The 17,169-nt window shown below is 43.8% G+C and overlaps 1 protein-coding gene across 2 annotated transcripts in view; it reads left to right on the forward strand.

Annotated features, from left to right (window-relative positions):
* Positions 1–16,671, forward strand: part of NUFIP1 (nuclear FMR1 interacting protein 1) — a 29,528-nt gene extending 12,857 nt beyond the window's left edge. The window contains exons 6-11 of one of the 2 annotated variants that reach the window (XM_044287263.1): positions 7,194–7,286; positions 7,725–7,951; positions 9,515–9,634; positions 10,330–10,577; positions 15,502–15,676; positions 15,719–16,671. In XM_044287263.1, the coding sequence (XP_044143198.1) occupies positions 7,194–7,286; positions 7,725–7,951; positions 9,515–9,634; positions 10,330–10,577; positions 15,502–15,676; positions 15,719–15,864 (1,009 nt within the window). In that variant the 3' untranslated portion in view covers positions 15,865–16,671. Of the gene's footprint in view, positions 1–7,193; positions 7,287–7,724; positions 7,952–9,514; positions 9,635–10,329; positions 10,578–15,501 lie in introns of both variants that reach the window. The other variant, XM_044287262.1, reaches the window with a different exon arrangement.
* Positions 16,672–17,169: the final 498 nt, after the last annotated feature.

Genomic DNA, 17,169 nt, shown 5'->3' on the forward strand with positions numbered 1-17,169 from the left:
TGTTCTCATGATTGGGATCCCAGCGATAAGACTCCCACCAATTTTAATAGGTATTCCCTATCCTGTGGATAAGGGCTAACTTTATATAACTGGAATACCCCTTTAATACCTACTATTATAGGTTAAACTGTTTCTATCTGGGGTCCCTACCATTCAGTTTTCGCAAACATAAAAATAATTGGCAGCAAGCCCTGATGTTTTTACCCTCAGGAAGGTTCTTCGTTGTCTTCCAGTGTGGCCTTTGTTGTCAGCAGGATATTGGCCTTAAAGGGGGTTGTCTCCCTTCAGCAAATGGCATTTATAATGTAGAGAAAGTTAATACAAGCCACTTACTAATGTATTGGTATTATCCATATTGCCTCCTTTGTTGGCTGGATTCATTTTTCCATGGTTATGACCACCCTGCAATCCAGCAGCGGTGGCTGTGCTTGCACACTGTAGGAAAAAACGCTGGCCTATTTGTGCTCTTATGGTCCCGGCCACCAGAAAGGCCGGTGCTTTTTTTTCTATCGTTTGAAAGCATGACCATCACTGATAGATTGCAGGGTGGTCGTAACCATGGAAACGAGAAGTATGTTATGGAAAAATTTGTCTAGCCCCATTACCCTATCAATCCTTTTCATTTTGTTCCCAATGATCTTTTACAGTTCTTCTGACTCCTGAATGCGCAAAAAAATTGTTGCGCAACACATGTAGCAGTGTAGTTGTGCCCTATGTGTCGCGCGTCGTGTAACCCTAGCTTAAAGCTGACCTACAGCAGCTAAGAAAAATGGCTGGGTTGTTACGGAAACCTGGAGTAAAACTGTGTGTATGTGTAGACTAAGGGCCTGCAAGGTTCTATTGGCTGATAAGGGACATGTGACCGTGCAGTTGGGATATGAAGAGAGAGACTTTGAAGGGTGTTTCTGATGGAGACAATCCAGGTCCATATACCCTGTTAGGACACATGGATGATGCAGGGGGTGAGGACCTCCTGTGTGCTAGAGTAGAAGGCTGTTTTGGCTCCTTTGGATCACCATCACAAGCTTCACTTAAACATTGCATGCACAGCACAGTACACTATTGGAATAGCCCGCCCTTAGGTCTGTTTCTCACTTGTGGTGGTGGTGTTTTCCAGTATTGAGATTCGCCAGAGAATCTCAATACCGGAGAGAGGAAAAAAAAAAGTTTCCATTTAGTCCTCATGCATTCTGAATGGAAAAAGAGCAATTCGCGATGCATCAGGATGTCTTCTGTTCTGTCAGCATTCTGTTTTGTGTCTGGTCATAAAAAAGGAAAAAAACTGATCCGTCACAGAAAACAATGTAAGCCTACTGTCACACTAGCGTTTCCAATTCCGCTATTGAGATCCCTCATAGGATCTCAATAGAGGAAGAAAACTCTTCAGTTTTGTCCCCGTTCATTGTCAATGGGGACAAAACTGAATTAAACGAAATGGAATGCACTAAAATGTGTTCCGTTACATTTGGTTGCGCTCCCATCAGGGACAGAAGAACGCTGCAGAGAAAACTGATCCATCCTCATTGACTTACATTGTGTGTCAGGACGGATCCGTTTTCTTTGACACAATAGGAAACGAATCCGTCCCCCCATAGACTTTTAATGGTGTTCATGACTGATCCGTCATAGCTATAGAAGACATAATGCAACCGGATCCATTCATGACGGATGATTGCCGTTGTATTGTAACGGAAGTCTTTTTGCAGCTCAATGACTGATCCTCAAAAAACACTAGTGGGAAAGTAGCCTCAGTCAATGTATCCATTTTTTTTTTTTTTTAGGACCCTTAAAAATCAGATCCGTCACCATTGACTTTCAGGGTATACAGTGATGGATCAGTTTTTTTTCCTTATTTTGATTTCATACAACAGCATACTAATGGAACGGATGCATCCTGATGTGCAACATATAAACGGATCCGTTTAATTCCGGTATTTGAAAACGTCTGCCGGATCTCAATACCGGACGTAGCCTGAGTTCATTGTGTTTGGGGCCTTACACCAGACTGTTAGTTCAGAATAACTTTATAAGTTAGAACTTTCTCTAACCTCGTCTGCTCTGTTCCAGGGTATTGTACTTGTTGTCATGCGGATTTCTCCTCCAGACAAAAAGAATCAGATTAGCTTTCAAAACCTAATGACTGGCTGTCAGCAGTCCGACAGCAGCAAAACCGAATGCACAGTATGTGCAAAACCTGAGCAGCTGTAAGCAGCGGGGCTGTAATCCCGGGCCAGATAACAGCTGTGTGCACCAGACTGGAGCGAAAAAAAGAATCGGAAAGTAGATGTTATGTGGACACACTTACATGTATCTCTTATGTTTCGATGGATTTCTGTACCCATTGGGACGCATTTAAGCAGTTTCCCCATTCGCTATGGTTGCATAATGGGCCAGTTAGTAAGACTATAGGTACTTTGAAAGACAAACTCCCATAAGTGGTGGTTACTGAAGTGTTTGCATAGTAGGGAAATGTGTTCTTGATCCATGACGTCCCTCATAAACGGAGTACCGTTGCGGAGATTCAGGTTGCATTCAGACAGGTACAATGCTGCTATATTTTGGCCTCAGTACCCGGACCTGAACACCATTGGGTTCTTTGGTAATCTATGTTTGATCCAGGAGGAAAGTACTGTATGGCAGTAGTAAATGTGGGACGACACATACAGTTGAATATATTGACGACCACCACCAGGCATTTGAGCGGGACAGTACAACTAAAGCTGGCCATTCACATTAGCTGTATTTTCGATAAACTCACTGATTTTGGCAGCACTGGCCAACAATGTGTATTGCGTCCTCTCGACTGTTTCCTGGTAGGAAAGAGAGAAGGCTAGTTAGATGTCAAGATGCCCAATCCTTTTAGCGTGGAGGTGGCTAACTTCTTTATCCCTTTCCTAATTATTATATATTTTTTTTAATGCCTTCCCACACCCAGCGGGACCTGTGAAAGAAACTATATTTATCTACTCTCCATTTAGGTCCAACTCTGTGAACCTCGGCTGTCTTCATTGCACTTCAATTCCCCACATGTAAACTTCCTGCATGGACAAGGTCACGTCCGTCGCTGCAGCCAATGACTTGCCTCAGTGGTGACGTGACCCAGCACCACCGAGGCCAGTCATTGGTTGCAGCGGTGCACATGCCCTTGTCCTTGCAGGAATTTTACATGCGAGGACTGGAAGTGCAAGCAAGTATAGCTCCCTTCACAAGTCTTGCTGCATGTGGAATAAAAAGCCCCTGCAAGTAAAAACAAACTCTTCTGTCTTGGAAAGGGTAGCATAGTGTTTTCATACAGCCAGAGCAGGGGCCTAGACTACATTCACATCTGTTACGAACTCTGGCAGGCTGTTCAGGCAGAGGTACAGCCTGCCGAAGTTCACCGTATCAGCATTATCTGGCTATGCCATTCACTGCCAATACCCTATCGACTACAGTGGGAACCAGCGGGAATTCAGCCCCTTTCCTTCAGAAAACCCTACATACATGACTTTTTGTTTGGCCAAAATATTTATGCTGAAAAGTGTCCGGGTCCTCATGCGATTCCATTGTAGTCAATTGGGATCCAGTGGAGCGCTGGCCTATCTGCCTATGCCAGATACAGTGAACTCTGGCAGGCTGCTGCTTTGCTAGAACAGCCTGCCTTAGTTCACAATGGAGATGTGAACGTAGCCTGATTTTGCTCTCAGCGGCATATATAGCCCCAAAGCTATAAAGTCCAAGGGCAGACAAATAAGTGGGGAAATCCTTCATTTTGGATAAAGTTTCCTCAAATGGACCCCCCATCTAGTATCAGGGAGGTATGTAGAGGTAATCATTCTGATAAGAGACTATAGTAATAAGTAGAAGTGTCTGATTTTCGGTCTGACTTGCTGTTAATACAAAACTAATAGTTTTTCCTTTGTGATCCAGAAACGGTGGTTGTCATAGAAATCTGTAATGCAGGCTAAACATCTGGCCGTGTAATGACCCGCTGTCTGGGATGAGTGCCTACTCCAAGCAATTTTTTGATAATTTAAGCCCTTTCTTCTGTCTGCAAGGCTAAAGTTAATTCCATTTCTCCTGCTATTTGGCAGATGGGTTAGAAGGAAACGCAGCCGCCGTCTTTACTGTCTGTAGTCCTGCCTCCATTCACAGATGATAAACTGTTCTGTATGCCTTGATGCTGCCCTCTAACGTTTGGAAATACAAAAAAATGCAGGGAAAATGCATGTTCATGGGTTTCTCATTAGTTTCTGTGATGAAGGAAGAAATGAGATGATCGAACCGTTTTGGTACATTGTAAACACCAGGCTCTTTGGCACCGATGCACCTCGGAGATGGCCTTTTCTGGCCGATCATCTGGCAATATGCAAGTGCAGTTGGTGGGATCTCAATAACTGGACCCTAATGTTAAGGCCTATTATGTCACATGGAGAAACCTTTGCTTTAACACTGATTTAATTCAATAATGGTTAAAATGAGGTTTCCTGTTTTATGAAAAGCTGTACGTTCAGCTTTATTTTACTTTGTCACTGGGCTTTCAACTAAGGCTACTTTCACACTCGCGTTTGGTGCGGGTCCGTCATGGATCTGCACAAACGCATCCTTACAGATAATACAACCATCTGCATCCTTTCAGAACGGATGCGTTTGTATCATCTTTAACATAGCCAAGACAGATCTGTCTTGAACACCATTGAAAGTCAATGGGGGACGGATCCGTTTTATATTGTGTCCCCATTGACTTACATTGTGTGTCAGGACGGATCCGTTTGGCTCAGTTTCGTAGGAAGGACACTTCTCCCCTAGTCTTTGTAACATCTCAGTGTGAATGCCCTTTGCAAAATTTCCCTGGAGAAACAAAAACATCACGACGGCCCGCAACTCCACAGACATGAGACTTCCTTGTGCCTCTGCCATCTGAGGGTCTACATGAAATTAAAAATAGTTATAACAATTGTAAACATCTGATATTTGCACAGTTACATAACAAGATATCAAGCTTTCATATGGTACCAAATTCATTTTTCAATTCCAACTGGAAGGGGGCAAAGGCAGGAACTTCTCAGCATCCCTCGTAAAACATGTCCTATTCTTCTCCCTTTTGCAGACAAGAATAGCCAATTCTAGAAGGGAGTGAGAAAACTGCGGCATGCACACCGGTGGTATCTGTGGTTTGCGGACCGCATAACAGATAGTATTGTGCATACAGCCTTAAGCCTCATTCACACGTCGGGGTTCCACGGACGTGTGCTGTACGTGTTCTCCACGGGCAGCACACGTCTCCTTACATTTTAATGTGTGTTTTCACACATCAGTGTTTTAGCACGGTCCGTAGGTTCCGTTTTTTGTTAGCACGGATGCATGCTCTAATTTGTCTGTCACACCCATTATAGTCTATGCATCCGTGAAAATTATGGATGCAACACAGATGTCATCCATGTTTAATCTGTGTTTCACGGATAATTAGGAAGAAATACTTTGAAAATTATTTTTCAGCTGTGCAGGGTCAGTGAAACACTGATGGCACACGGACCCAACACGGATCCTTCACTGACCACCTTCTCACGGATTTGAGCACGGACACCGATGTGTGAATGAGGCCTTAGGGAGCATTCACACGGCCGTGTGAAGTCCGTACTGTGGACCACAAATTGCGGTCCGCTAAGCACGGGCACCTGCCGTGTGGCAGTTGTATAGGGATCGTGGCCCCATTCACTTGAATAGGTCCGCGATCCTTCCGTTCCGCAAAAAAATAGAGCAAGCTCTATCTTTTTGCGGTGTGGAAGAACGGAACCTCAGAAAGCGCTCAAATGCACACGGAACGGTGCTCGTATATTGCGGATCCGCAAATGCGGTCTGTAATACGGTCACGGGCTTCACACAGTCGTGTAAATGCTCCCTTAGGCCTCTTTCACATGACAGTATGTCCATTTCAGTGTTTTGCGGTCCGTTTTTTACGGATCCGTTTTTCCGCTTCCGTTGTGGTTCCGTTTCCGTTGTTCCGTTCCGTTTTTCCGTATGGCAAATACAGTATACAGTCATTTCATATAAAAAATTGGGCTGGGCATAACATTTTCAATAGATGGTTCCGCAAAAAACGGAACGGATACGGAAGACATATGGATGCATTTCCGTATGCATTCCGTTTTTTTGCGGACCCATAGACTTTAATGGAGCCACGGAACGTGATTTGCGGCCAAATATAGGACATGTTCTATCTTTCAACGAAACGGAAATACGGAAACGGAATGCATACGGAACACATTCCGTTTTTTTTTTGCGGAACCATTGAAATGAATGGTACCGTATACGGAGCGCAAAAAACGGCCCGCAAAAACGGAAAAAAAAAAAAGAGGCCTTAGTCTGTGTTTTCTCTGTCTGAGACCCTGCACTTATCTCCTTTGACTGCAAACTATAATTTATTTTAATTTGCTAAAGAAAACAGAGATCTTAAACACAGATTTGAAACAAAAAAAATGGCACTTCCTTAAAATTTTCTTACACAGTTATAAGGCTATGTATACATAGAACTGGGAAACCCTTTTAATAAGCATTTAAAGGGGTTCTGCACTTTCAATTAACTGATGATCTATCCTCTGGATAGATCATCAGCTTCTGATCGGCGGGGTCCGACACCCGGGACCCCCGCCGATCAGCTGTTTGAGAAGGCAGCGGCGCTCCAGCAGCGCCGCGGCCTTCTCACTGTTTACCGACGTCATGACTTGTACCGACTAGAGTGGGCGCGGCTAAGCTCTGTTCACTTGAATGGAGCTTAGCCGCGCCCACTGTAGTTGATACAAGTCGTGACGTCAGTGGGCGGGCGGCCCGGCGGTAAACAGTGAGAAGGCCGCGGCGCTCCTGGAGCGCCGCTGCCTTCTCAAACAGCTGATCGGCGGAGGTCCCGGGTGTCGGACCCCCGCCGATCAGAAGCTGATGATCTATCCAGAGGATAGATCATCAGTTATTTGAAAGTGCAGAACCCCTTTAATATTAATAATCTTGGTTCCTGGGGAAAAAAATTGCAGCCAAACTTTCCTGAATCGTGTATGGTATATTTCTGTAATGTGTGGAAAGATTGAGGTTTCTATGTTTCCTGAAATATCAGAATATTTTTTTTCTTTCAAAAATGTTGTATCTGTTCTGCATAGGTCTACACTTTTGTAGGCTTTCTTTATTTGTTTGATTATTTGTCTCCCTTTTTATGTTTGCAGAAACTACCCAACTCTGCAAAACATTGCGAAGAAGACTCGGCTCCAAAAAGAAAAGGAGGATCGAGGAGATGTGCTGAAAACGGCACAGTTTGGGTTTGTGTTTGTTTTTGTAGTTGCTCAGTGTTTACATGTGTCTTGGTCTTCTTTTAGAGCATCTTACACTGACTTTGCTGCTGCCCTTGGCTCTAACGTGTACAGTTATGTATTGTGACATTATGGGACGCCTGCTGATGACTGTGCAATAAAGCAGCATCTTCCCTCTTGTCAAAAACTGGTCATTATAGAAAAAAATGGTTTGCTAAACCAGAGAACACTTTAGGCAAGATTCAGGAGGCCATTATGTGGCAATATTTTAGCGCCTGTATTACGATACCTTGCTCATGGTGTATAAGATGAATATTTTTAGAATTTCTGCAGTTGTGGTTGTGCCGCTCTTAGTCTTGACATCAGCTATTGTATTATCTTGGTGTTTACCACATAAATACTTTTGCCTTTGACTTGTACTTTCTGAAACTCTGTCTATACCTGCAGTAAGATGAAGGGAATGAGGAATGGTCCAGCGGGTGCCAGGGATAAAATGTCTTGGAAAAATCACCGACGTGCAAGGAAGATGAGAAAAGAATTAAATGAATCTGCAAAACAGGGAGGGCCAGCCAAACCAGACATAAAATCGGTAGAGCCTTCCAAGGAACCACTGACCAGTCAGAGTAATAAGCGGACTGTGAACCCACTAGACATGCTTGCTGGCAGTGACCCAGGTATCAGTGTTTTGTCATCTATATTTTTTTATTTTTATTTGGGGGGTTGCTTATCATGGCAAATGTTATGCTGTGTCTATAGGCTAGTGATGGCTAACCTCCAGCACTTCAGCTGTGGTAAAACTACAACTCCCAGCATGCTCCATTCATTTCTGTGCAGCCAAGCAAACGTGCATCTTGGGAGTTGTAGTTTTACCACATCTGGAGTGCTAAAGGTTAGCCATCACAGCTGTAGGCTATGTTCTTCTTTGCAATATTTTTTATTTTTCATTCCAGTAAACCAATATATACAATAAAGCACCTTTGCAAATAGTCTTTTTTTTGTGTGTGTGTCTATAGCTCTTATTGGTGGTCCATCTGTCTCCATAGTAACAGACTACAAACCTACCCTGTGTAGTCTGATCTTGAAGTTCATCTCTCCCTTCCATTCATGTTTTTCCTGATGCCTTGCTCACTTACTAAATGTGTTAGTAGTGCCTTCCCTTTCATCCTTTTCCTGGAGGATAACTTTAATTTGCGTGAAGATTTACAGTTAAGGTAACCTGTCACCATAAATGTAGGCTACAGGCAGCAGGTTATAGAGCAGGAGAAGCTGATTGATAAATAGTTTTATGGGAAAAGATTCAGTAAAACATTTAACATTGTAAACTTGCTCATTTAAATCCCTGTTCATTCTGGTCTTTGAAGTCAAGGAAGCGGTCCTATCAGTGATGTGTATACAGAGAGCTGTCAGTCACTGATGGGGCCTCCTTTACTTCTAAGCCGGGGTTCAAAAGAATAACATACAAGTTTTACTGAATCGTTTTCCACAAAATTCTATCAATTTGCTCAGCTCCTCCTGCTCTATAGCATGCTGCCTGCAAATCAAACACCAGGTTCCATAGAAAACTGTAAATGGTAGGGTTACGCTCAGGTATGCAGAATTACAGCTCAGTGGAACGTGAGTAGCAAGCAGCATGGTAGTTTCAGTAGTCTCACAATATGGGCTCATGCACATGGCCAGAGCTGTTTTTGTAGTCTGCAAATTACGGATCCGCAAAACTGCAGCCATTTTTTTTTTTCCACTCCTTCACAAATGTTTTATTCTTGTCCGCAAAATGGACAAGAATAGGACAGATGTACATATGTGGAAAGCAACACAGCATGCTATCCACATCTTCTGAAGTGAATGGGCCTGCATCCGATCCGCAAAAAAAAGTCGTGTATTCACACACAGCGGTTGAGGTGTAGTTAAAGCCATTGCACAGATAAAAAAATAAAAATAAAAAAAATCCTAAAATTTCAGTTAGCCATAAACATCCTTGTTTCTTTAAAAAGATGACCAAGATCAGTCTGCTCACAGCCCCGATTTTCAACCATTGTCCTGGTCATTGAGAGCTGTAGAAGTGCTACTCGGTCCTCCCCCTGGGATGCCAATATGTTGGAGTTGTCTGGCTAATCACTTGGGTTTGAACTATTATTGGACTTTTCTCATTTTACTTTGCATATTTCTGGTTATTAAAATATTGGGATGTTTATATTGAGGATTTCTTGTGACTTTGTTCTCACTTCTTCTTCTTGTAGAATCTGACAGTGGTGGAGAGCCAGCGCCCACTGGCTTGACTGTCATACCAAAGCAGGTAACCTCTGGCCTCAGCAGACTTATGTCCAGCTATGGGAGTGCATCTGACAGTGAGCCTGAGGGTGAGTAGATATTATCCACTTGTGCACACTGGCTACAGGTGTTGTATCTGTCCGTTATACTTTTCTTTCCTTTTGTGATTCGCTCCTGATTTTTACTTCCATGGATTCATCAGGAAACCTGCCCGTGAGGCCATAACATAATAACATTTGTATGATGGAATAATTGCTGATTTAGGATCTGCAGGCTGTCATGTTTAGAAATTTGTTTGCAAATATGTTGGCTCCCTCTAGTGGACATTTTCAGTTTTTTCCCACCTTGCGCACAACTAGACATGAAGAATTAAAGTAAATCCGTAACCCTACTTTTCATGACCATGCTAGTGAGATAGATAGATATATAATTTATGCTACTTAATTATGGATGTTAATTGCTTGCACTATTTATGTATGACACTGTGTACATGTTGTTCAGCTGGACAAAGGCTCCATTGAGAGAGCTGAAACGTTGCTGGTAGATGGGTTAATATACCATCCACTTCTTTTTGCAACATATGTATATGGGACCTTGGTCACAGGTCCTTGAAAGGATTTGCACCTGTTTTTTTAATGTGTGCTATGTATATATGTATGTGTGTGTATATATGTGTGTGTATGTATGTGTGTATAGATATATAGATATATAATTTATTTTATTTTTTTTCCCCTATTTACCAGTCATTTATCTGTATTGGTCACGCTTGTGATTCCTATTTCAGAGCTGCCAATTAAGAAGGTAACCATGGCCTTAGAAGAAAATAGGCAGATATTGGAAGCACTTGAGCAGAGTATGGACGCCAAGCCTGTAAATGGGAAAGCTGAGAACGCTTCGAATGTGGCAAACACAGACTCCTGCAATACTGCTTTGCATCCAAAAATTCTTCATAATAAAGTCCATCCCAAAAAAGGCCATAATAATTCAAAGAAACTGGTTAGCGCAAGGAGTCGGCCTACGCTGCTGGAAATGGTAAGAAGAAAAAATAATTGTATAAATACTGGTTGAAGGGTGAAGTGTGTTTTCTTTTTCTTCCCCCCCCCCCCCCCCCCTCCATAGCAGCCACTTAGGACACTTCTTTAAACCTTTCACTGCCAGAGGTGTTTGGATGTTTTGCACCTCTGGTAACCAGGACAATAGGTACAGTTTTGACTTCAGCAACTAAAACTTAAATTCCAAAATAAACCCCCCACACCCATATATTTTCTGAAAGACACCCAGTCAAAATGCCATTTTGACAACTCAATACAATTTTCTGTCTAGATCAGGGATGTCAAACTCGTGGCCCTCCAGCTGTTGCAAAACTACAACTCCCATCATGCCTGGGCATACTACAGCTATCAGGGAATGATGGGAGTTGTAGTTTTGCAACATCTGGAGGGCCATGAGTTTGACATCCATGGTCTAGATGTACCATGGGTTTGGACCATAAGATGGACCTAATATATAGAGGAGGAAAATAAGAAGACCTCAGATCAAACCCACCTCAGACCCCCATTTCTCCTTAGATCAGACCCCCCCCAAGCTCCATGAGGCAAACAAAATGAAATCGCGTCTCCTGCTCCGGACCACTCCCTGGTCTTCTTCCGGGACCTGTGCTGCACCTGTGACCTGACATTTTACCAGCCTCAGGTCATAATGTGTAGCTATGTGAACTACAGCCTGACGCTGTACACAATCAGTGCAGAGTGGAGCTGTGAGTACAGCCAGCATAACGCTTCACTCACCGCTCCCTGCATACTAATGACTGCTTCCATAATGCAAGCGATCATTAGCGTTCGCACTATAAGACACACTGCCATTCCCCTCCCCCTTGCTTTTGTCTTATAGTAAAACAATATATGGTAATTCTTAATTTTGAAAATTGCATAAAAGTTAATATTAGTGGGTGCAAGTGTGACTCGAGCAGAAAGTTATATGGACCCCACCTCCTATAAACATAACAGTTCAGCGTTTGCAGAGTTAATACATATAACTTAGAGCTCCATAACCCCGGTTCTTACAGGAGGTCTGTGTTTTGCATTCATAATATGGGCACAAAAAAGCCCCAGTATTTAAACACGTGGCTGAATAGTGTTTATTTATTTTAAACTAAGGTAATTTTAATATCTTTTCCATCTGTTAGAAATTTTAGATATTCCTCTAGTTTTAATCGTTAAACTATTACTGCAGCGTATAACGGGTATCGCTAGCGGTCTGTATATTTCACTCTATTGATCATGTGTGGACAAATTAGGGACAGTGTAAAATGTCAATGTGATATGTTTAGTGCAACTTATTTGGTGCTGTGATCCAGATGCTGGTTAATGTCTGGGCCATGGCTTCAATAAACTGCCTAATTAGGCGCAGAGGGGTGATTAGATGAGAAAAGCTGTCGTCTACTCTCCTTTTCTGGTAAAAGTAAGAGAATCTCCATATGTGACGTCAGATTGTGATTGATGAGTGAGAAGGGGATTGATGATATGCAGAGAAGTCCATGTTTTCCTCCACCTGGAGGTCATCTACAGTTAGACAGGGAGTGAGAAGGATCTATGGGTCTCCTCCCCTCCTGCAGCTTGTCAGCATTGCTTCATCGTGGCATATCTCAGGCTGTGTAGCAGTGAGAGATGTGAGCGTGGTCTTGGTGTTCTTTCTGTTCCCTCTCGGAATGTCCATGTAATGTGTCCATTCAGAGGCGTATCTATCACGAGGCAAACAAGGCATTTGCCTAGGGCGGCACTTGCCAATGGGGCGGCAAAATGCCTTGTTTGCCTAGCGATAGTAAAATGTTCCAAACTTTTTTTCCCCTTTGTCCGCTGCTTGCCGATCATTCACTATGTGAGCGGCATCGCCGGCGCCGCATAGTGAAGCAGGGACCCTCCTCCCGAGTCCTCCTGACTTCCTCCCGTCCGTGTTCTGGAATTTTCAACTACTGCGCCGAGCCTTCTTTTTCGCACATGCGCAGTGGGCCGGAATACTTACAACACAAGCGGCAGCCACAGGAAAAGTCTACATACCTCCCTCCTCACACAGACAGTCAAAGAACAGAGTTGGCCACTTCGCCTGACTCCTGCCCTGCCCTGCGAGGAATGTCCAGGTCCACTCCAGGCAGAGGAACAGGAGTGAGTAAGACGAGAGTTAAAAAGCAAATAGTGCACTGCGAGAGTGAGACTCATAAATAAAGGTGGTATGTCAGACTGTCTATGGTGCCCCTGGCCTCTCCTTGAGGCTGCCCCATACTTATGGGGCAGCCTCAAGGAGAGGCCAGGGCCACCATAGACAGTCTGACATACCACCTTTATTTATGGGGGCAGTCACAAGGAGACACTAAACTGTATGGGGGCTGCCACAAGAAAATAGTGCACTCTGCACTGTGTCATAAATAAAGGTGGTATGTCAGACTGTCTATGGTGGCCCTGGCCTCTCCTGGAGGCTGACCCATACAGACTGTATGGGGCAGCCTCAAGGAGAGGCCAGGGCTACCATAGACAGTCTGACACACATACCACCTTTATTTATGACTCAGTGCAGAGTGCACTATTTGCATGTGGCAGCCCCCATACAGTTTAGTGTCTCCTTGAGGCTGGCCTGGCCCCCTCCCCCCATACAGTATAACGTCTCCTTATGTCTGCCCCCATACAGTATGTATAATGTCTCCTTGTGGCTGCCCCGCCCACCATACAGTATATCGTCTTCTTGAGGCTGCCCCCATACAGTATACCGTCTCGTTGAGGCTGCCCCATACAGTATACTGTCTAGTTGAGGCTGCCCCATACAGTATAACGTCTTCTTGAGGCTGCCCTCATACAGTATAACGTCTCCTTGAGGCTGCCCATACAGTATAACGTCTCCTTGTGGCTCTTCCTATACAGTATAACGTCTCCTTGTGGCTGCCCCCATACAGTATAACGTCTCCTTGTGGCTGCCCCCATACCGTATAACGTCTCCTTGTGGCTCTTCCTATACAGTATAACGTCTCCTTGTGGCTGCCCCCATACAGTATAACGTCTCCTTGTGGCTGCCCCCATACAGTATAACGTCTCCTTGAGGCTGCCCCCATACAGTATAACGTCTCCTTGAGGCTGTCCCATACAGTATAACGCCTCCTTGTGGGTTTTTTTTCTTTTAAACGGGTATTTATCGCGATATATATCGTTATCACGATAAATTTCTTAAGATTGTTATGCAAAACAGGAAAGGGTGGAGCCTAAAGAGGAAGGGGTGGGGTTTACAGAGGAAGGGGTTTGGCCGTGACAGGAAGGGGTGGTTCAAATTTATATTAGGGGGGTGCCCGAGTTTAGTCTCGCCTAGGGCAGCACAAAACCAAGATACACCACTGTGTCCATTGCTAGTGGTCACACATGCTCAGTAGCTAATTCCCACCATCCACATCCTCTTGTACATGGGCAGAGTGATTCATGTTATTGTACAGGCCAGACATTAAGAATCAGCACACTGGAAGCAGCTTCTCAACACTGCTGGATACATTAGGTGGGCGTTCTGAGAGGGAATCAAAAGAGAAGCACAGTAACAAGTATGTAATAGCAATATCCAGATTCTTACATACTTTTATGGCATGTCCACTTAACTCTCTTCATTCACTTCTTACTTTGGTTATAGAAAAGAATGAAGTGAGTGGTGAATATGCCATAAATGTTGAGGTGGGACCACCCATTGAATAGCATTATGGACTAAGGCTACTTTCACACCAGCGTTTTTACTGAATCCGTCATGGATCAGCAAAAATGCTTCCGTCATAATAATACAACAGTCTACATCCGTTCTGAACAGATCCGGTTTTATTATCTCTAAAATAGCTAGGACTGATGCACTCCGTTTCGTTCAGTTGTGCCCCATTGACAATGAATGGGGACAAAACGGAAACGTTTTCACCCGCTATTGAGATCCGATGACTGATCTCAGTTACGGAAAGGGAAAGCGCAGATGTGAAAGTAGCCTAAGACATGTATTTCTTACAGACGCTATTTTTTTATGTAATTTAGAAGTTGGGAGTCCAGTTTAATTGCATTGACTACAGTTCTTAGCTCTCTATTTTATTTACTTGCACTAATCCAGCATAGATGGCTCGGGTATTGCTGTGTATTAAAAGCGTCTGGCTTGTAAAAGTCCTGTGTTCCTCATGGTATTCAGATCATTTTGAGAACAGATTGTAGGGTATTTAGTGGTGTTGAACGTGGCGTTGCTAATGGCTGCTTGCGCTGTCTGTACCTATCCCACTTTGGTATGACGGATTTGAAGCGTATCGGACCCACATAGAAGTCCACACCCTCAGTGGAGACACTTTGTCGACGCAACTGAATGACCAGGCGGATATGGATTTAAAAAAAATTCTATTTATTTTGAAGATGACAACGCGTTTTGGAGACAACAGGGCTCTTTTTTCAAGTCTGAGGTCCCGATGACCAGCGGTTGCGGACGCTGGACTGCTTTCTGCGCATCTAGGCTCAGGCCCGAGTTTTTTTTTGTTTGTTTTTTTTTAATCCAAATCCGCCTGGTCGTTCAGTTTCTCCAACAAAGTGTCTCCACTGAGGGTGTGGACTTCCACGTGGGTCCCATCTGCTTCAAATCGGTCACTTTCCTCCCAAGGGTTGGCAACCCCCCAAGTGAGGACCAGACGACACTGGCAGCATCAACCTCCGTTATATAACAAAACCCCACGCACACTAGGGTTGTGCCTATGTTTGCTCAACCACACAAGGTGAGCCTAATTATCTTAAGTAACTGCTCCCTAACTATACATATCGCCCTATGAGCGCCTCTACCCCTTGTGTTGCCCTCCTGAACTTTAGTATGAGACTTGCACATGGGCAGCTGGCTATACTGGCTTTAATATTTTAGCAGGAAACTACTTGTAAGGAACATTTTACGATAATACATTTTTTTCTTTTCTTCCTAGTTGCTGGCCCGTGACATAAGACGTGAAAGGAACATCATTTTACAGTGCGTTAGATACGTTGTCCAGAATAACTTTTTTGACTGCCCATCGAACAGCAAGCTTCAGGTCACCAGTGAGTCTTCACCAGCAAAACCCCAAAATGTGATTGAAGAAACAGAATCTGAAGTGATAAGCAAGCAGACGAGTGGGCCGGCGGAGCAGACGAGTGGGCCGGCGGAGCAGACGAGTGGGCCGGCGGAGCAGACGAGTGGGCCGGCGGAGCAGACTGCCCCTGTGACAAGTTACTACTTTAGGCAGCTAGAACCTGTGGATGATGAGATCTGGGAGACCAATGCTAGCTGTGTTGAAACATTTGGCGTTTAAAATGTTTCTTGAATGAAGAAAGAACTATTTATTTCCTACGTTTTTTGTTATAATGCAATACTGCACTTGTTTAAAGCGGACCGTCAGGCTCTCCTCACTTGTCAGGCTAGGTTGACATCTGTGTTGAAGCCTTTCCCCTTTTAGACAGGAAAAATAGTCCTATATGCAGCCCCAATTTTCCGCTTCGGAAGGATACAGCCCTGTTTTTTTTGTTTTTTTTCTCCCCATTGACAATGAACTCTGTGGTGCACATGTGAATGGAAGCTAACAATCTTTACTTACAGCGACGTTACTCCTTCTAGAAATGTATGACTACCGGTAATTTGGGTCTGTTTTCCTTGTGAGCAGTGTTTGCCCCTGTCCCCTCTGACACTGCCCAGTCACTGCAGAATAGTTTCTGGTGCTGCATCGTAGCTAAAATGTAAATTGTAAGATTATAGTTTATTACTTTGTATAAACTTTATAGTGTATATAGCAGCCTAGGAAGATATGAACAGGTCGGTCAGAGGTAAATGGTGGATACCTGAGCACACATGGATCATGGTATCTATAGCACCTCCTGCTGGCATTGTGCAGCTATTACCATGTCCTGGGTGTTAATACAAGTTGTGTACAGTTTGCCTATAGCCCTCTAAACTGTTTCTCTAGAGTGAAGCGCATCAGGTGTAGCAGCCTTTTCTGTACGCTGTCTGAGGTTTTCACTTCAGCCTGCTTTTAGGCAGGCCCTTATATCGATCATAATAGTGTGAAATAATTGTACTGATATGTTTTAGTTAACCTTTTTGGTTAATAAAGACTCTCACTGAATGCTTTCATGTTTGATTTCACAGTTTATATGGAATGTGGGTTAAAGAGGCCCTGTCACCTCTCCTGATGTGTGTGTTAGTAACGACTTGCCTTCCCCATGTAATAACTATTCTGGATCATCTAATCTTTTGACTCTATGATGTGCCATTCCTTTATTATTCCTGAATAGCCAGCAGTTTGCATTGAAGGTCCAGCTGGGTATTACTAGTGGCGGTGTGTCCCTGCAGAGTCTGACACTGTCCAAACGGTGCTATCAGTGTCGCACTGTGCAGGGACCCCCCCCCCCAAACTGGTGACACCCAGTTGGAGCTTCATTGCAAACTGCTAGCAGTTAATTCAAAGCTATTTATATCTGGCAGGTATAGTAAAGGATTGTGCTAAGAACAGATGCTCCAGAACTGTTATTACAAAGAGGATGCAAGTAGTCAGGGGAGGTTTATTATTATTATTTCATTAATTCCATGGCGTTGTACATCAAGAGTGGGTTACACGTACATA

The sequence above is a fragment of the Bufo gargarizans genome, chromosome 3 (assembly GCF_014858855.1).
Source record: "Bufo gargarizans isolate SCDJY-AF-19 chromosome 3, ASM1485885v1, whole genome shotgun sequence".
NCBI classification, from domain to species: domain Eukaryota; kingdom Metazoa; phylum Chordata; class Amphibia; order Anura; family Bufonidae; genus Bufo; species Bufo gargarizans.